The 22,115-nt window shown below is 38.4% G+C and overlaps 1 protein-coding gene across 1 annotated transcript in view; it reads left to right on the forward strand.

Annotated features, from left to right (window-relative positions):
* Positions 1-22,115, forward strand: part of LOC124798503 (membrane protein FAM174A-like) — a 28,978-nt gene that overhangs the window by 2,195 nt on the left and 4,668 nt on the right. The window contains exon 2 of the mRNA XM_047261941.1: positions 4,843-5,013. Within this exon, the coding sequence (XP_047117897.1) occupies positions 4,843-4,981 (139 nt within the window). The 3' untranslated portion in view covers positions 4,982-5,013. The remainder of the gene's footprint in view (positions 1-4,842; positions 5,014-22,115) is intronic.

Genomic DNA, 22,115 nt, shown 5'->3' on the forward strand with positions numbered 1-22,115 from the left:
ACTTCCCTTGACCTGTTATCCTTCTGACATCTCCACATACAGCCGTCCCTGGTCCGAGACGCTGGAACTTTAAGTAAGCATCATTTCTTCATGACATACTAAACACTTGATGACTTCATCTAAAATCCGAATAGTTGAAGAAATTTTATTAGAGACAACGCACTTTCCCCTATCATTGCCGCAACCGAAAACTGTTGGCATTGTCAGTCATATTCATACCTACCAAAGACATAAAAAAAGCAATTTACCAAAACTCGCACACGACGAACAGAAAAAAGCTACGATAACGTCGAAATAACAAAACTAAAATCGTTAACTCGCTGAAAAATGTTCCGCTGAAAGTACAGTCCCGATACCACACACGCGCAATGCTATCACGCAAATGAACCCCATACGCCACGTAACACACTACCCATAAACACACCACCAGAGAGAACCACCGACCGTAACAATGCGCCACCTACAAACACACCACACATGCAAAGTAAACCAAAAACATCACCTAACACACCACCAGAGAGCACCACTGATCACATCAAAACTACACACACAAACACTTCACTCGCACAAACTAAATTCCGCATAGTCATGATGTTACACACCACAACAGCCTTACGTCATGGGTCAAAGCCGACGGGTGGGATCGGACGCTTCAGTCGACCCTAGAAGCTGATGAAGAGGACACAACTCTATTTTACATTAGTAACCAAGCAAGGCCGCAGGCTCTGAGTGATGTGATTTTGCTGCTTAATGGGGCCAACAATTTGTGTACGTGATACATCTACATCTGTACTGTGAATAAGCACAGGCTACTTCCCATTAGGATTTTTTCCCATTCATTTCATATATGAAGTGCAGTAAGAATGTTCACTCACACTTGTCTGTGTAAGTTGTAATTGATCAAATCTTGCCCTCATGGTCCCTACAGAAATTATATATAGGGTTTGTAGTTTAATTCATAAAGTCATCATGCAAAGCTGGTTCTTAAAACTTTGTAACTAGGTTTAGTGTCCATTCATGTTCTTCGCTATCTCTGTGACTGGCTCCTATGTGTCATATATGTGAGCATTTGTACTGCCCTTCTTTGTAAACATTACATATCCCTTGTTGATCCTGTATGGTGTGGCTCCCACATACACTTGAGCAATGTGCTAGGGTGGGTTGCAGGGCTGTTTTGTAAGCAATCTCCTCTGCAGACTGATTGCATTTTGCTAATATTTTACCCCCCCCCCCCCTCCACCATGAACCACAGACCTTGCCGTGGGTGGGGAGGCTGGGAGGCTTATGTGCCTCAGGGATACAGATGGCCGTACCGTAGGTGCAACCACAACGGAGGGGTATTTGTTGAGAGGCCAGACAAATGTGTGGTCCTGAAGAGGGGCAGCAGCCTTTTCAGTAGTTGCAGGGGCAACAGTCTGGATGATTGACTGATCTGGCCTTGTAACACTAACCAAAACGGCCTTACTGTGCTGGTACTGCGAACGGCTGAAAGCAAGGGGAAACTACAGCCGTAATTTTTCCCGAGGGCATGCGGCTTTACTGTATGGTTAAACGATGATGGCGTCCTCTTGGGTAAAATATTCCGGAGGTAAAATAGTCCCCCATTCGGATCTCCAGGCAGGGACTACTCAAGAGGACATCGTTATCAGGAGAAAGAAAACTGGTGTTCTGCGGATCAGAGTGTGGAATGTCAGATCCCTTAATCGGGCAGGTAGGTTAGAAAATTTAAAAAGGGAAATGAATATGTTAAAGTTAGATATAGTGGGAATTAGTGAAGTTTGGTGGCAGGAGGAACAAGACTTTTGGTCAGTTGAATACAGGGTTATAAATACAAAATCAAATAGGGGTAATGCAGGAGTAGCTTCAATAATGAATAGGAAAATAGGAGTGCGGGTAAGCTACTACAAACAGCATAGTGAACGCATTATTGTGGCCAAGATAGACACGAAGCCCACGCCTACTACAGTAGTACAAGTTTATATGCCAACTAGCTCTGCAGGTGATGAAAAAATTGATGAAATGTATGATGAGATAAAAGAAATTATTCAGATAGTGAAGGGAGACGAAAATTTAATAGTCATGGGTGACTGGAATTCGAGAATAGGAAAACGGAGAGAAGAAAACATAGTAGGTGAATGTGGATTGGGGATAAGAAATGAAAGAGGAAGCCATCTGATAGAATTTTGCACAGAGCATAACTTAATCATAGCTAACATCATAAAAGAAGATTGTATACATGGAAGAATCCTGGATATACTAGAAGGTATCAGATAGATTATATAATGGTAAGACAGAGATTTAGGAACCAGGTTTTAAATTGTAAGACATTTCCAGGGACAGATGTGGACTCTGACCACAATCTATTGGTTATGAACTATAGATTAAAACTGAAGAAACTGCAAAAAGGTGGGAATTTAAGGAGATGGGACCTGAATAAACTGACTAAACCAGAGGTTGTACAGCATTTCAGCGAGAGCATAAGGAAACAATTGACAGGAATGGGGGAAAGAAATACAGTAGGAGGAGAATGGGTAGCTCAGAGTGATCAAGTAGTGAAGGCAGCACAGGATCAAGTAGGTAAAAAGACGAGGGCTAGTAGAAATCCTTGAGTAATCGAAGAAATATTGAATTTAAATGATGAAAGGAGAAAATATAAAAATGCAGTAAGTGAAGCAGGCAAAAAGGAATACAAACGTCTCAAAAATGAGATCGACAGGAAATGCAAAATGGCTAAGCAGGGATGGCTAGAGGACAAATGTAAGGATGTAGAGGCTTCTCTAACTAAGGGTAAGATAGATACTGCCTACAGGAAAATTAAAGAGACCTTTGGAGAAAAGAGAACCACTTGTATGAATATCAAGAGCTCAGATGTAAACCCAGTTCTAAGCAAAGAAGGGAAAGCAGAAAGGTGGAGGGAGTATATAGAGGGTCTATACAAGAGCGATGTACTTGAGGACAATATTATGGAAATGGAAGAGGATGTAGATGAAATGGGAGATACGATACTGCGTGAAGAGTTTGACAGAGCACTGGAAGACCTGAGTCGAAACAAGGCCCCGGAAGTAGACAACATTCCATTAGAACTACTGACGGCCTTGGGAGTGCCAGTCCTGACAAAACTCTACCATCTGGTGAGCAAGATGTATGAGACAGGCAAAATACCTTCAGACTTCAAGAAGAATATAATAATTCCAATCCCAAAGAAAGCAGGTGTTGACAGATGTGTAAATTACCGAACTATCAGTTTAATAAGTCACCGCTGCAAAATACTAACGCGAATTCTTTACAGACGAATGGAAAAACTGGTAGAAGCCGACTTCAGGGAAAATCAGTTTGTATTCCGTAGAAATATTGGAACACGTGAGGCAATACTGACATTACAACTTATCTTAGAAGAAAGATTAAGGAAAGGCAAACCTGCGTTTCTAGCATTTGTAGACTTAGAGAAAGCTTGTGACAATGGTGACTGGAATACTCCCTTTAAAATTCTAAAGGCGGCAGGGGTAAAATAAAGGGAACGAAAGGCTATTTACAATTTGTACAGAAACCAGATGGCAGTTATAAGAGTCGAGGGGCATGAAAGGGAAGCAGTGGTTGAGAAGGGAGTGAGACAGGGTTGTACCCTCTCACCAATGTTATTCAATCTGTATATTGAGCAAGCAGTAAAGAAAACAAAAGAAAAATTCAGAGTAGGTATTAAAATCCATGGAGAAGAAATTAAAACTTTAAGGTTTGCCGATGACATTGTAATTCTGTCAGAGGCGGCAAAGGACTTGGAGGAGCAGTTGAACGGAATGGACAGTGTCTTGAAAGGAGGATATAAGATGAACATCAACAAAAGCAAAACGAGGATAATGGAATGTAGTCAAATTAGGTCGGGTGATGCTGAGGGAATTAGATTAGGAAATGAGACACTTAAAGTAGTAAAGAAGTTTTGCTATTTGGGGAGCAAAATAACTGATGACGGTTGAAGTAGAGAGGATACAAAATCTAGACTGGCAATGGCAATGAAAGCATTTCTGAAGAAGAGAAATTTGTTAACATTGAGTATAGTTTTAAGTGTCAGGAAGTCGTTTCTGAAAGTATTTGTATGGAGTGTAGCCATGTATGGAAGTGAAACATGGATGATAAATAGTTTGGACAAGAAGAGAATAGAAGCTTTCGAAATGTGGTGCTTCAGAAGAATGCCGAAGATTAGATGGGTAGATCACATAACTAATGAGGAGGTATTGAATAGAATTGGGGAGGAGTTTATGGCACAACTTGACCAGAAGAAGGGACCGGTTGGTAGGACATGTTCTGAGGCATCAAGGGGTCACAAATTTAGTATTGGAGGGCAGTGTGGAGGGTAAAAATCGTAGAGGGAGACCATGAGATGAATACACTAAGCACATTCAGAAGGATGTAGGTTGCAGTAAGTACTGGGATATGAAGACGCTTGCATAGGATAGAGTAGCATGGAGAGCTGCATCAAACCAGTCTCAGGACTGAAGACCACAACAATAATATTTTACCAGTCATATATCCAGTGAATAAATTATTACTTTTGTAAATCAATTGATGTGTTGCAGAGCCATAAAGATAGTGTGAACCTGTTACATGGAATATGTTCATAACTAGCTATATATTATTAGGTTACTTACTTAGTTGCAAATCGTATCACTGGCTTTGTATCCTTTACAGCACTTATGATCAGTTGGTTTCTTCTAATTAATTGACAGTAATGGATTGCGACTCTTTCTGATATTAGTTTCTGAGAACTGCTGATGATGGTAGTTATTTTAATCTGATATGTCTTTGATTTCTGCCACTTTATTTACATTTCATTGTTGTTGTCAACAGTATGAGAAGAAAGAAAACTACAGTCAGAAAATATGGGATTCTGACAAACAGAGAAGATGTGGAAATGACCCCTCTAGGAGCAGAAGATGATGAAGAGGACACAACTCTATTTGATGTTAGTAATCAAACGAGGCCATAATGATACACAAGAGTTGTGACGGGTTTTCTCAGGTAATTATAATGTGGTTTCATAAGATATGGACTAGATATGTAAACATCAGATTCCACACATCTGCTTTGACCTGTGACATGTGTTGTGTGAAATCATTGTGGCGCATTGCTCTTGAGTTGGGTTGAGCTTGTGGATGGCATGTTGCAGTATTTGGTGGTGTGTTCTTTTGGTAGTTGTTCATGTTTGAAGTTGTTCATGTTGTATGAGGTATCTGATTATTTGACTTCGTGCAATTGTTCTGTGAAGTTGTTGGAAGAAAGTGCTGTGTTGCCAGTGAGTTACTTTGACTTGTTTCAGAGATTTGTAAAACTTGTTTGTGTTAGGTATGATGAGTGTCCCACAGTTCCCTCCCCCCCTCTCCTTCCCCCCTCCCCCTTCCCAAAAAGTATTTCTTCTGAGGGTCCCTGGTTGCAAGCAGCACACAATCGGAGATGCTGGCAATCATGGGGATTTTCTCGCATTGAGCCAATCATCTTCACAGTTAGCGACTACCAAACATAAATAGAATGAGGCTAACAATTTAAAAGACCCTCCCAAATGCACCATAGTTCCTCATGCTTTCACGTACTGAAGACGTACAGACCTTTGCTATTGTAAACTGTTTATTATTCAGGAAGGTGTTGATGCAATTGCTGGCCCTGTGAAATCCTGCTCTCGTTTATGAAACTACAATTTGCTTTTGGAGACTACTTCTGATTCTCAAGCACAGCTAGTTGCAGCTTCGCTCCTCCACAGCTGTCCTGTTTGTGTCGAGGCTCATCAGATGCTGAATTCTTTCTGTGATGTTATTTACAGTAAGCTGCTCGATGGTTTGATTGAGGCAGAAATCCAAGCATTCCTCTCTGATCAGGCTGTCATTGCAGTCCACTGGATGGTGAAAAAGTTAGATGTATCCTTACTGCACACATCCACTCTTTCTTTCACTTTTGGTAGAGTGGTACTTCCATCAAAGGTCAAAGCTAGCTGTGAATTTATCACAGTCTGAGTATACATTCCGAACTGGTTGCGCTGCTGCCAGTGTCATCGTTTCAACCAAACTTGAATGTCTTGTCGGCACCTGGCCAAATATGTAATGTGTGGTAGGGGTGCAAATGATGGCAATTGTCTGCCTCCTTCTCCCTGCTCTATCAACTGCAATGGCGACCATACTGCCTCCTCCCAAGATTGTCCCATGTATCAAGATGATCTGGGTGAAGGTAAAAGTGCCGTACCTGGTTGCTCGCAACTTGTTGGCTAGTCAAAAACCCTGCATTCTACCATCTGGCACTTACAGTACTGATCTTGATACATCTCACTCCACGAATGAAATGGCCACACAGACATGCAACCTCAAATTCAGCACTATTGTTATGAAATCGCCCAGTGTCATGGTAGCATCCCTGTATCCTCCTCCAGCAGTGCAGTAAGCCACCAAACTTCTACCTCACAGGGTGACGTCCTTGCTACACAAACAGCAAGCCGGAAAGGACAGAAGGAATGCTTCCATGAAGACTTTCTACGTTCCTCCAGCCGACAAACACCCGAGTTTTCTTATGCCAACCAGAAAGGCTCCAAGAAGTCAAACAAAGGCAAATGGTCTTCTTTGCTGACTCGAAGATCCTCTTAGAGGGTGATGCCACTTAATACCCTCGCCTGGCTGACCTCTGTGTCGCCTGCGCACATCTCAATCAGTTTTTCTGCTCTGGGCACCACAGATCGATAGAGGGAAAATCTCGTGGAGCAGGATCCTCCAGCCTCTGCGCCCTGTAGTAGTGGGTCTTCGAAGGCTGTCACTCAGCAGCTGCCGAGGTAACAACCCCTTCATTTTCTCCTTCCTCCCCTTTCCTCATTATGACTCTCCCCCAATGGAACATTCACGATCTTCAATCCACCAAAGAGGACTTACAGCTGCTCATAGAATTGCAGCATCCAATTATTCTCTGCCTCCAGGAAACAAAATTGCATCCTCATGACTGCTTTCAGCTCTCGCACTTCTTCTCGGTCCGTTTTGACCTTCCCGAGGAAGGCAGTCCATCTCTTGATGGGGTCATGCTGCTCATCAGGGCTGATAAGTCAAACCATCTCACTGAATGCCCAGCTACAATCTGCTGCAGTCCGCATTGTCCTTCATATGACCTTTTCTCTTCATTTCGTTTACATCCCTCAGTCATTCGGAGTCACCAGAGCAGACTTCCTCCAGCTTATTGGGCAACTCCCTCACCCCTTTCTGCTGCTCAGTGACTTTAAATGTGCACCATCCCCTTTGGGACACGCCCATAACCTGTGAGAGAGGTTTTGACCTTTTTTTGACCACTTACATTCTCATTTATGTTTGCTGTCTGAGTTTTTGGCCCTCTTAGCGAACAATGCACGGGCTGTCAACCACATTTTACTTTTTATCTGTCGTAGCAATATGGTGAAAGACATCTAATTTGTAGTTCAGTATCTCAGTTTCTCTGTGGCATATTTTGTGGACCTTTCTCCAAGTCTGTGTTTTGTGACCCTAGTTGTTTTTGTGCCCTAAACAAAACAAACAAACAGTTAGGTAATAAGCTCACTGCACTTCCATTGTCACTGTTCTGAAACATACTGACCATTAGTTATCTGTATATATGTAGGTGCTACACTCAGATTCATAATTTGTTTGATGAATTACTACAAAACAGTGACTGACAAAATGCTGTCGTTGAAGTGTTATTACACAAAGAGCATGACCACTGTCTCTGGTTACTGAGGCCATGCTCCAAGCAGCAGTGCGTGATGAGAGAAGCAGTCTGGGTGGTGGAAGTGAGGAGAAGGCTAGGGTGGGGAGGAGAAGAGGTAGAAGGGAGCAGGGTAGGGGTGGGGTACTGTAAGGTGCTGCTAGTGAGAGCACACAGGGACGAGATGGGGAGAGAGTAAGGCAGCTGGATGCAGTCAGGAAGTCGGATGCAGGGGGAGTGGGGGTGCAGAAAAGGAGAAAAGTGAATAGGCTATGGGTGCATTTGTGGAATAGAGGGCTGTGGAGTGCTGGAGTGGGAAGAGGGTAGGGGGATTAGGTGGTTGAAAACAGGGACTAACAAAGGTGTAGGTCAGGAGGGTTATGAGAACATGTGGTATATTGCAGGGAGAGTTCCCACCTGCGAAATTCAGAAAAGCTGGTGTTGGTAGGAAGGGTCCAGATGGCAAAGGCTGTGAAGCAGTAATTGAAATGAAGAGTGTTGGCTTGAGCAGCATACTCAGCAATTGAGTGGTCCACCTGTTTCTTGGCCACTCGTGCAGACAGACACAGCTTGTTGGTTATCATGCCCACATAAAACACATCACAGTTGTTGCAGCTTAGCTTTGTTGATCACTTGACTGCACCATTCTAGTACCTTATGAGGAGCAAACTGTAGAAATAACTCTAAGAACAAAACACACAGAACTGAGCCTTTAGGAAAGTTTCGTTATATGGTCTTCCCACTTTAAGTCCTGGTTGACACAAGGTACATTTCCAAAAGTTTTGTGCAATTATACTTCCCTGTTATGATTCCCTCAACAACATGGATAGCCATGTACATTGTTACATCTTTAAATGTTTGCTGACCTGTCTTCTAATAAATTAATCCTTCTGTTTTAATTAATCTGGCAGTTTTATTCCCTCTTCATAGAGTTTAAGTATATGCGGAGCTTTCTTCAAAATACAAATATTTCCTGCTTCTTTATATCATTCAGGTGTCTTCATGAAAATATCGTAATCAAGTTTCGAAAATCTCTTCCTCCAGTTTCCCATAGAGAAAGGCTGTTTTTACATTACTCTCATGTAGAAACTTTTCTCTGCTGCCAGAGCAAACGACAGTGAACAGATATCTGCAAATGGGCTGAATAATTCTTTGAAATCTGTATCCTAGTCTTGGTGACACCATCAGACAACCAGCCTGGCTTCATATCAACCATCATGTTTGACTTTAAAAATCTATTTTCTTGTCAAGGTCGCATTCCTTACTGCCTGTTTTGTATTCATTAACTTCCATGTGTCATTCTGTTGGTGGTTCTTTCCATCTTCTATTGCTACCCAGTTTTATTGATCTGCTTCATTTACACACTATTCATGTGAAAGTAATGCTGTTCCATAATCTATGTATTTTAAAGGTTTTTTTCATATTGGTTCAATCCATTAAATTGTAATGTTACTTAAAATCCGTCTCGATTGCAATTTTTTTTAATAATTTTTTTTATTTTATTTATTTATTTATTTTTTTTCATATGACCGGTTTTGGTTCATTCACAACCATCTTCAGATCTGATATTTCAGTTACAGGAGTAACCCGTCCAAATCCAGCAACTTTCACATGCTACGTCACATCTCACATTATGACATAGACATTATGTCTATTTTTGTAAACCAAAAAATTGTAGTTTCTTCATTCTTCATTGCATCGTCTTTTGTCTTTATTTTCTTCACCTTCATTTTCTTGATCTTGACTTTCATTTGCTTGATTGTCAGTGTCCTTTGATTTCAAATTTGACATGTCTTGAGACAATAATATTTTTTATCTGGATCAAACAGTTTGTAGTCATTTTGAGTGTAGCCTAGAAAAATGCATGGATTAATCCTTTCATCTAGTTTCTTCAGATAGCCAAAATTTTTGTCAAATGCCCTTGATCAAAAAATATGAAGTCTTGACAGATCTGATGTGCTTTCAAACTACTTTCCTGCAGGTGTAACACATTGGGCGATAGTTGGACTCTAAGGATTAAATGTGTTGCTATGAGTTCTGCTTCTCCCCAAAGCAGTTTCCTCAGTTTGCTATCAAAGATCATAGCTCTTGCCGTGATCGTTATTGTTATATTTAGTCTCTCTAAGGATTACTGTAGTCAAATGCAATTACTTTTTCTTCATACCAGTTCTTAAACTCACAAGTGGTGTATTCACCACCTTTATCACATCTTATTTTTGACACTGATTTTCAATTTCTAGCATGTATTTTCTTATGACTCTTGCAGCTTCTGACTTGCGTCTTAACAAATAAGTTACACAAAAATGAGTGAAATCATCTAATACTGTCATTTAGCATCTGTAGTCATTAAATGTGGGGATCAATCTGTACACAGATATCAGTATGTGTTATTTCAAGTAGTTATGTTAATCTTTCTCTCACAGTAGAAAATGGCTTCATTTTTAGCTTAGCTCTCAACAAGCTTCACACAATTTTTCTGCTTAGAATAAACTATTAAGAATTCCATTGTACATTCTCTTGATCTTCAAAACTTTTGCCTGAATGACCTAGCTTCTCATGCCATTCAGGTTTCTCTTCTTCTGTCGGTAGTGGTTGCATTCCTCATTTAATGTTCACTTTATACAGTCCATATCTGGTTTTTGGTCATACTATAATGAGTATTTTATCTTTATCTACGCTATCATAGTCTTCCATATTTGTAAGTTTGTCCACTTCATTACACCAATGTCTTGTCCATTCAGAATGAACAGACATTGGTGTTTCTTCTTTCTCATTAGCTTCTTCTGAATTTTTTTCATTGTTGCATTTATATGCAGTAAATGCATTGCCTTTTTTTATTCTTTTCTTCATTGATGTCTTCTGTTTTGTTCTCTTCAGCGATGTCTCTTTTTCGAATGACTAGCTCTTCTTTGGTGTCTTCTGATTTGAATAATGCTGTTTTTGTGTTGTCTATGTTCTTAAAAATGTCGATATTCAATCTTATTCATTATGGTTTGTTCTTTTACGGTGAGGACAAGGCTTCAGAGGTCTTGGTTTTGGATCTTGTACATTATTTTTTGTGACTAGATTTCTTGCTTTCAGAGAAGTATTCTTTCTTCTTAAGCTTCTTGCAAAATGTCCACATCCATCACATTTCTTATAGAGTAGATGCTTTCTTATATTTTTCTTAAAGTGAATGTCAAAGGCAGTACTCTGTTCTTGATTATTATTTTTCAATTGTTCCTCTCATGTCACGAGCCTAGCGTTTAGACTTTTCACAGTCTTCCCATCGCAAGGTAACATGTCCCATGCTGAAGAAGTTTTTTAATTAGACTGGGAAAATATATAGTGTGTAGGGTGTGAGTGTACTATCTAACATATGTTCTGACAGTAGACAATTTACTTCAAATTCTAGATTCTGCAATGCTTTTCTATTACTTGCCATGTCTCTAGTTTCATTGTATTTGAAACTATGAAGTTCTGGAAGAAACTTCAGAGTTCTTTGAGTAGAGTTTCTGTTTTGTATAGCTTTAAGTTTATCACACACAAGTTTCGCAACACATGTGGCCTTACTCTTTTGTCAGGTGTCCTCATTCTATGAGACTACTGTAAATGATTAAATCATTTTCAAAGTTTTTGTTTTCAGAAAAGTCTCCTCTACAACATTGTTTATTACCCAAAATATCCTAATTCAAAAATAACCAGTCAAAATTACCCCTAAAGTTTGGTGTTGAGAACTTAGAAAATCCACTTTTTAGACTCAAAAATAACAACCAAGAAGTGATTTATTAGTGGTTTTTTTTCTCTAGTTAGGTGTCATAAACTACTAGCCTTGTAGAGAATAAGAACAATGTCAAATGTTTCCTTAATTTTTTTATAAATTTTTAAAATTTGAAAATCTTGATTCTTTTTTTCCCCCTAAAGTTTGAGTTAGATATCTCTGGTGGGACTGAATATAAAAATCTGATTTTTGCACATTTTGTACACCTATGTGATAGTAAAGTACTGTAAAAATTTGAACATTGATATTTGACTGTGAACAAAGACATAAATTTTTGAAAACAATGAAATAATTCACGTTATGCTACAATTGATCTCATGGTTGTTCCCTATTTAAATGCTTCACTATTTCATTGTAATAAAATTTATTTGTAGCCTCTATTTAGTTAACACTGTCATCCTATATTTAGTTAGTATTATTGAGTTAATAATAAAATATTAAACAATAGGAGCCTTTGCTGTAGTTCTATGTTTGAAAAAAATTGCCCAGTTACACTAGGTTTATTCTCAAATACATTACTAAGAGCTCAAAATAATAAACATGTTAAATGTATCTTCTGTTGAAAAGGCAACAGTTTTGAGCATGAATTTAGTCCTCCGGGCAGTTGTGTGCAGAAGCTCGATTTACAGAATTAAAAGTTTCCACAGGAGCCCAGCAATCAGTGACAAGCCTATGTACGAACTGTTGTACCCCCACTACATTTGCTGGGTCTGGCATTGTTGTAGTCAGTCCGTTCAGGAACCTCTGTTGGAGTAGATGTACATACTTCATTTAGAATGTAGAATATTTTATGTGCTTTCGTCATTAGTGTGATTTTTAATTAACTAAAATTATTTTAAAATTCAATTACAAATAATTTTGAAAGACTAATTGGAATGCAATAAAATGGATGAATGGTGCTCTATTGGACATATAGTAAATGAACTGTGTCATGAGACAGTTTATGGCTCAGTTTCAAAAAACTTAAAAAAATGTTAATGACTTTCATGAAGACTAACTTCGTTTAAATTATGAGTAGGTTCTTCTTTATCATCAGTTTGTGAGTATCAAGAGAAAAAATATATTCTGAGGTACAATCGCATTTTTGGAAAAAAATGCTCTGATCCATTGAAAGTTCATAAATAGCCAGTTATTAAAAGTTTCAGGGGAAATAAAACTTGAAAATTTGTCTACGTTAAGTGCGAGCAAAACAGCTTTCCGAGTGAAAGTTTTTGTGATTCCTGGAAATTGTGCCCAAACTGTATATTCCTAATGAGGAAACTATTAGCAAATTAGATTTTACTTGTTCTGATTTAGAGGTATCTCCTGCTTCAAAAATAACAAAACTGGTTAGTGGAAAAGAAAATCCGCTATTGAGAGCAAGGCACAGTGAATTTCAGACAAAATTAGAAAAGACTTAGAATCATGCTTTAATAATGCAGATACCAACAGTATTTCTAAAAAAAAAGGAAGGAAACCTACCTGCAGAATCACCTCACACTGAATATTTGAGCTTAATTGAGAATTTAAAAAGTAAATCTTCAGTGATACCTAAAGAGGAAGAAGTTAAAATTTTTAGTTTGCTCGTTGACTCATGGTCAAGAGGAAAAAAAAAAAAAATGGTTCATGAGTTCATTGTTTCTAATCATTTGGTTAGACTAACCTGAAAATTAGTCAGGTGATCTTTCACAGAACCCAAAGAAATTCTGGTCATATGTAAAGGCTGTTAGGTAGCAATGAGCAAATGAGACAGGAAGGACAGGAACGGAAATTGAGGGTAACAAAGCAAAAGCTGAAACGCTTAACTTCATTTTCAAATGTTCCTTTGCAAAGGGAAATCCAGGAGAACTGCCCCAATTTAATCCTCGTAACACTGAAAAGATGAACGAAATAAGTATTAGTGTCAGTAGTGTTGAGAAACAGCTGAAATGGTTAAAATTGAACAAAGCTCCAGGCCCCAATGGAATCCCTGTCAGATTCTATGCTGAATTTGCTGCTGAGTTAGCCCCTCTTCTAACTATAATCTATCGTACACCCCTCAAACAAAAAGTAGAGCCCAGTTCATTGAAAAAGGCACAAGAAGGGTAGTATAAGTGATCCACAAAACTACAGTCAAATATCCTTGACATTGATTTGTTGTAGAACCTTGAAACATATTCTGAGCTCAAACATAATGAGGTATCTTGAACAGAATGACCTCAATGCCAACCAGCATGGGTTTCGAAAACACAGATCATGTGAAACCCAACTCTCACTTTCCTTACATGACACACTGAAAGCTTTGGACCAAGGCAACCAGGTAGATGCAATATTTATTGATTTCCAAAAAGCATTTGACTCGGTACAACATTTACACTTTTTATCAAAAGTATAAATGTAAATGTCGTGTGACTAGGGCCTCCCGTCGGGTAGACCGTTCGCCGGGTGCAAGTCTTCAGATTTGATGCAACTTGAGCGACTTGCGCGTTGATGGGGATGAAATGATGAGGATTAGGACAACACAACATCCAGTCCCTGAGCGGAGAAAATCTCCGACCCAGCCGGGACTCGAACCCGGGCCCTTAGGATTGACATTTTGTCGCGCTGACCACTCGGCTACCAAGGGCAGATGTCAAAAGGATGATCATATGGGGTATCAAGTGAAATTTGTGACTGGACTGAGGACTTTTTGGTAGGGAAGATGCAGCATGTTGTCTTGAATGGAAAGTCATCATCAGATGTGGAAGTAACTTTGGGTGTGCCCCATGGGATTCTTGCAGTTCATATTGTATATAAATGACCTTGCAGACAATACTAATAGTAAAATCAGGCTCTTTGCAGATGATGCAGTTATGTATAATGAAGTATTATGTGAAAGAAGATGCATAACTATTCAGTTAGATCTTGATAAGATTTCAAATCATTGCAGTGATTCGCAACTTGGTCTAAATGTTCAGAAATGTAAAATTTTGCACTTTGCAAAACGAAAAACATAGTATCCTATGACTGTAACATCAATGAGTCACTGTTGGAATCAGCCAACTCGTACGAATACCTGGGTGTAACACTTTATAGGGATATAAAATGGTATGATCACATAGGTACAGTAATGTGTAAAGAAGGTGATGGACTTCGGTTTATTGGTATAATACTGGGGAAGTGCAGTCTACAAAGGAGATTGCTTACAAATCACTTGTGGGACCGGTCCTAGAATATTGCTGAAGAGTGTGGGACCTGTACCAGGTAGGACTAACGGGGGATATTCAACGTATACAGAGGAGGACAGCAGGAATGGTCACAGGTTTGTTTAAATCCATGGGAATGTGTCGCAGAGGTACTGAAGGAACTGAACTGGAAGACTCCTGAAGACAGATGTGAACTATCCTTAGAAAGTCTATTAACAAAGTTTCAAGAACTGGCTTTAAGTGTTTACTCTGGGAATATACTGCAATCCCCTATGTATCACTCAGACAGGGATCTTGAGGATAAGATCATTCTAATTACTGCATGCACAGAGGCATTCAAATAATCATACTTCCCACACTCCAAATGTGAATGGAACAGGAAGCAGCTCTAGTAAGTGGTACAATGGGACGTACCCTCTGCCATGCACCTCACATTGGTTTTCAGAGTATAGATGTAATAAATGTAGAGGCATTGTTCCAGTTTTAGGAAAGAAGAAAGGAGTAGGTGTAAGTGAAGAAACAACTGAAAAGATTGATTGAATAATTGCGGTGGTTTACGGGACTATACGGCAAGGTCATCAGTCCTACCATTCCAGAGTTACTCGCAAAAGAGAGAGGGTCCACTAAAAGTGAACGGGATCCAATCAGAGGGATCAAACTATAAAACGAGGAAGTTAAAGCACACACAGTATAAGGCATAAAGCGTAGACCAAATCTAAAAATGGGGAAAAAAAAGAGGATTAAAAGAGCGGTCTTGGTACGGTAGTCATGGGTCCCAAACCAAGAAAACATGAAGAGAGAACCCAACCACAACCACCCTCAATTGTGAAAAGATCCTTAATTTTTTGAAGATGATGAAAAGAGTAGAATGTGCCCAGTTAGCAAAGATAGCAAAAGAGTTTTTTATAAATGGAGTTAAAGTAACAAAGCAGAAACAACTAGTGCCATCAAATTTAAATGAACTTTATTTGGCTTTCAAAAATGCTCATCCTGAATGAAAAATTGGAAGGTCAACATTTTGCGACTTTCACCCTAAGTGGTGTATTTTGGGTGGCTCCTCAGGAACGCACTTCATATGTGTTTGTTTATATCATCAAAATGTCAAACTGATAACTGCAGTTGCAAAATGCAGTGATGTTAACTACAAAGAGTTACTAGATTTAAAGGTCTGTGACACTAACAATTATGCCTGCATGGTGAGTTTGTATGATAAATGCCATGGTGAAGAAACCAATCTTGAATTGTTAAACGAATCCTAGGAGGAAATCCCTGACAATGTTACCTTCATACAGTGGATCACAACAGACAGGGCTGAAATGATAACAGTGGTTAAATGGTAAAAGTACCTTGAATCTTTAGTTGATAACTTAGATCACCTCAAAAGACACCACTATGTTTTTAAAATCCAAAGTAAGTTTTTGAAGGACAAAAAAAAAGCACAACTTTATGAAATTGAATGCTTGGTGCTAGCTGATTTTGCAGAAAACTTTATTTTTGAGTCCAAAAAGTGGATTTCTTTGTTTGGTATTGTAAACTTTAGAGGTTATTTTTGTATTTGGTTGGTTTTTTTTGTATTTGGTTGGTTTTTTGTTTTTGGTTGGTTTTTTGTTTTTGGTTGGTTTTTTGTTTTTGGTTGGTTTTTTTGTTTTTGGTTGGTTCTTTTTTTTGTTTTTGGTTGGTTCTTTTTTTTGTTTTTGGTTGGTTCTTTTTTTTGTTTTTGGTTGGTTCTTTTTTTTGTTTTTGGTTGGTTCTTTTTTTTGTTTTTGGTTGGTTCTTTTTTTTGTTTTTGGTTGGTTCTTTTTTTTGTTTTTGGTTGGTTCTTTTTTTTGTTTTGTTTTTGGTTGGTTTTTTTTTTGTTTTGTTTTTGGTTGGTTTTTTTTTGTTTTGTTTTTGGTTGGTTTTTTTTGTTTTGTTTTTGGTTGGTTTTTTTTGTTTTGTTTTTGGTTGGTTTTTTTTTTGTTTTTGGTTGGTTATTTTTGTTTTTGGTTGGTTTTTGTTGTTTTTTGTTTGTTTTTTTTGTTGTTTTTTTGTTTTTGGTTGGTTATTTTTGTTTTCAGTTATTTTGGGCAATAAACAATGTTGTAGAGGAGACTTTTCCAAAAACGATCAAGTCAATTTCAATATTGTAATTTAACCCAGTGCAGAGATATTCGGATTAACACTAATATCTCCAAACTGAAAAACCGTCGTGTGCTTGTTAGTAAAAATGGCTGCCATTCAGTTATGCTGCTAGGTACAATTTTTTAAAAACTGTTTTGAACTTCTCAGTTATAGGGTAGACACATTTTTAAAAAAAATAAAAATTGTCAAGCAACCACCTTAATTTTTAGTGGATGGCTTTGCTTGGATTGATTGACCCAGTATTACATTAAAAATATGACTGATGCATGAATAGAACTGTATAATCACAGAGTTTGCGTTGTCCTCACCAGTTGACATTAAGGCAGTGTCCTGACAAAATGGTGACAAAGCAAGAACAGTTTTTCTGTATTGGAAAATGTGAGATGTATATCTGTTACAACAGAGCAGCTTACATTCAGAAGGCACTTTGGAAAAGAATACTCTGCACCTTGAGCAACAATTTAAACTGGAAGATTATGGCTACCGCCTTCAATGTTTCAGTAGAATGCAGCAAGTACTTCAGGATGAACATTTCACTTCAAAGTGGATATTCTGTGACGAAGTAGCCACCAGTTTGTGTGCGAAGGTTATTCACCCCAATGTGATAGTGTGGGGCACTGAAAATCCTCATGAAATTATGCCACATGAACAAGATTCTCTGAAGGTTAAGTTTTCTGTCCATTGTCATAGATTAAGCTGTATGGGCCATTTTTCTCCTGTGAGAAGACTGTGACAGGTACCTCTTACCCTCATATTTTGCAGTTGCAGTTTTGGTTGTTTCCACAACTGACAGCCGATACCAAGAATTTCATCTTCCAGCAAAACTTGGCACCTCCTAATGGGAGCATCAACGTTCGTTGCTGTCTGGAAGATAGTCTGCCGCATTGCTGGATTGGACATAGTAATGAAGAAGGTGCGGCTCTTTTCATGTGGCACCCCAATTGCCTTGTGTGACTTTTTCCTTCAGAGTTGCATTAAGGACTATATTTGTATAACCCCACTTCAAAGAACTGTAGAACAGCTCAGAGAACACATCAATGCTGCTGTGATGCCAATTGACAGAATGTTGCTTCGTAAAGTATAGAACAAACTTGACTGCTCTTTTGATTTGTGTTGTGAAACCAGAGGGTAACTCAGAACATTTGTAGAGTGCAAAATGCAAACTTGGTGAGTTTACAGTTCTATTAATGTATGAATCATATTTTTGCATTTAATACTTTGGAAAACACAGAGCTTTGAAAAAGAATGGATCATTTATGGTAGACTTGTATAATGTTTCACCTTGCTCTTCCATTGCTGCTGCTGCTACTTCTTTTTTTCTTGTCACATTTTTCAGGTAATTAAGTCTGCCCACATGATCACGTAGCGCTTGAATAGTGAACATTACTCTGATTTTGACATCCCGCATAGCAAAAGTGTTGCTGCCCTTGAAAACTTTATATGGCGAAATTCTTCTTTTTTCAGACATTTTTAAGTATTTTTCTTCTTTCTTCCCTTCAGCATTTCTTTGTTGCTTTTGTTGATTTCACGATCTCGTTACATTGTTCACATCAACCGTTTTCACCTCTTTCATGTTTAGATTTCTGGGCCTCATAACCTGTTGAATCTTCATTTCTGTGTTCACTTAATTATAAATATTAAACAGTGGGAAGCCCAGGATGGAATAAAAACAATATTATGAAAAAGGATAGATTGCTACTCACCACATAGGGGGAGTGTTGAGTGTTATAAGATACACGCATTGACTTAAACAACGTAGGTTACTTTATTGCCATCTTCATACACCAGTGGGACACACACACTACACATACTCTCAAATAACTCGCATTCTCTTATTACTCTGGTTGTCAACCTTTAAAAACCATGTAGTAAACATTGACAATATTGTGAAGAGAATAGTTGCTACTCACTGCATAGCAAAGATGCCGAGTCACAGATAGGCACAACAAAAAGTATATCAGCAAATGACCTTTAGGCCAAAAATGCCTTAATCACACACACACACACACACACACACACACACACACACACCTACCTCAACAGCCAGAGACTGTGGTGGTTAATAGCAACTATCCTTTTCATAATATCGTAGTTATTCCATTCTGGATTTTTCCATTGTTCGATATAGTAAGCATTCTGTGTTCCCAACTCTCTTACCCCTTTCAACAATGCACACTCTTATTTCAGTGGTTGTGGAGACTAGAGATAGTTGGGAGGAATAGGTTTTGGCTAAATTTGCTTAGTAAATTCATGATAATGCTTTCATATAATTCAATACACACTGAAAAGGAGGTCTGCTCTCTGAATAAATGAATACCCTGGCTACACATAGTGTCTGCATTCCATTCAACCACCTATACTTTCATAACTAATAATGTGAACCTTTGGTCCACTAATTTAATGCACCTCCAGTGGCACTGCTTTGAATGTATTGATGTCTCGACAGTTGTTGAACACCTACCTGCAAAAATGGCATTTTTAATTTTGTGGACTCTTATCACACACAACCATACGTGGTGGTGTGTATGCAAAGACAGACCTAGAAATTGTTCCCATAATACTTGTTGAGCATTTTTCATATAATTGCACATGGAAACCTTGTGAAAGAATGGTTTATTACATCAAAGTCAGTATGTTCAGTACTGTGACTACACACATATACAAATACTTGACAACCACAGAGTAATGGTAACAGCAAAGAGCAAACAGGAAACTGCTGATATCAATTTACATATCCCAACAATGTAGATAAATAGGAAATCCTTTTATTTTCTGTTAGCAATTATAGCTGATCCTTTTTTAACATTTTCAATGACTCGGTAATATTCTAATTCGCTTAAAGGCTGTGATTCACACTGTCAACTCCTTTGATAAGTTAACAGAAAATGTCTGTAGCTTGTCATTTATTGCCTATTTTTCATTAAAATCATTCTTCCTGTGTTTGTAGAAAGTGGTTTCCAACAGTTAAACCCTTCAAACAGCCACACTTTCCTATACAGGACTAAACTTTTTCAGTAAGGCTAGTTGAAAAATTGCCCCAGTGATAAATTGTTGGTTATGGAAAATAATGTGAAACATTGTTAAACACATATGAATGCTCTAACTTTATTGGTATTTGACTGTTACCTCATACATTTTTGAAGTTTCTTTTATATTCCACATTCTTCTGGTGAAGAGAATGTACTTGAAAACAATATCATCAGATATTCCAGAGCATAGTTTGTTGAACCTAATGATGACATGTCATCTGTAAGAGATATAAAGTGCTTTGTAAAGGGATTTTCCATATTTCATACAATAATTACCAAAGTATCATTTACTCTGTTGTGTATCAGCCATGATTGTCTCCTCTTCACAAAAAATCTCTTATTGGTTCTGTTTTACTATCTGATGTGACCATTTATCACAATAGATTTACTTGACTTAGATATCTGTATTATTGTCTTCAAAAATATCATATGAGCTACAAAACTTCTGTCATACGTCTTGCTGACATCGAAGACAGGTGCAGTTTCCTTTTTGCTCTATGAAATGCCTATTTTTATATCTAAAAACAAAGATGATGTAACTTATCGGACTAAAGCGTTGGTATGTTGATGGAGACACTAACAAACACAAACAAACACACAAAATTGAAGCTTTCGCAACCCATGGTTGCTTCATCAGGAAAGGGGGAAAGATGAAAGGATGTGGGTTTTAAGGGAGAGGGGAAGGAGTCATTCCAATCCCGGGAGCGGAAAGACTTACCTTAGGGGGAAAAAGGGACAGGTATACACTCGCTCGCGCGCGCGCGCGCGCGCGCACACACACACACACACACACACACACACACACACACACACAAGCAGACATATGTCCCCAAGTAGCTACATCATCAACAAAGGCTAAAGCATTGAGATCACCATTTTCTACCTTCTTGATTTCCTTTATAATCACATCTCTAAGTGCAGTAAAAAGTAATGGAGTAAGTGCACTCCTCTGTCTGACCTGAACCAACCTGATCTGCCATTGCCCATTTGTCCACAACTTTTACAGATTTCATGTAGCAGTTGCCTGTTATTAGGGAGTTTGGAACCATTCAGTTTTCTCAACACTCCCAGCTCTTACATCTTGCGATGACCTCAACCCACAGGGAAAATTATTGTCAAAACCTGAACTGTGAAGTCATCCAAAATTCTAGTTGGAAAACCACACTCTTTGTTATACTTCTCAATTGGTCATGATCCCACTTTGTTTATGAACTTAAAACTCAAATATTCACGAGAAACTGCTCTGAAATTAACCTGAACCAACAAAATTGTGTATATATTCTCTGAAACTTCAAAGACATCTAAGACAATATCTGAAAGGAATTATAAAAAGTGACAAAATTCCGTGAATCACACACAATACTGTTAACAATCGCATGAACACCATACATCTACCCACTTTTGAGTATAACCAGTGTCTCTTAATACTACGACTCGTAGCAATACAATATCAAAAACTTTTATTACTAGGTAAACAGTCACTACGTGATTTGACAGCTGAGATTTATAATTCCCACTCACGTCAGGAAAAGCACCAATACGGGAATAGCAACTTTTACGTTATTGGTCAGAACGCAAGCAATTATGGCGGTCGCCGTAATTTTCGCGCGAAGCCATATATCGCGACAAAATACTCTTTATTAGTCACTGTCATATATCTAGAGTCATAACAATACATAAAACTACATAAAACAACTACAATAATTTTGACATGCAAGGAGAATTAGTCCTAATGAGAGGAAGAAGTTTATATTTACTGGTGTTTCAACAATGACTACCAGGCAACTTTTAATTCACTGATTGTAATTTTATTTTCGGTAGCAGAAAGCAAACAAACTAAACAAAGAATTTAATTTAATAGAGTCTGTAATTCTTATGCTTTTAATAGAGAAAGAAAGTTTCTAGGTCAGGGGATAGCGCTCGGCGAAATCCCTTAACTTTTTGTTGCATATGAAGCGTTGCGTTTGGCGGCACGATGTCGGCAGGTTACGATGATGAGAGCAGGATACAGACAGTTCCGCTGGTTAATCTTCTCCAGCGAAATGCAAATAAAGTTCCAGCACAGCTGTATCGTTAACCCCATAGTGATTAACAAACCACAAGATGCCAGTATACGAACGTTGTTAACATGTCCTCTCTTTCAAAGTACATGACATAGACATCGCTCGTTTTTACACTTTATGCACTGTCGTGACGCTATCGTCCATAATTACACGGTTCGTCACATTCATATAGTCTTAGCCACAAATACACAGTTCTTAGAATTGTTCTTGTGTGTGAAGCACACCGTAAACAATGTCCACACTGTTCTCGCATTTCAGACTTCAACGACGTCACTGAAAGCCATTTGTAATGCACAGTTAATTA

The sequence above is a fragment of the Schistocerca piceifrons genome, chromosome 5 (genome assembly GCF_021461385.2).
Source record: "Schistocerca piceifrons isolate TAMUIC-IGC-003096 chromosome 5, iqSchPice1.1, whole genome shotgun sequence".
In the NCBI taxonomy this organism is placed as follows: Eukaryota; Metazoa; Arthropoda; class Insecta; order Orthoptera; family Acrididae; genus Schistocerca; species Schistocerca piceifrons.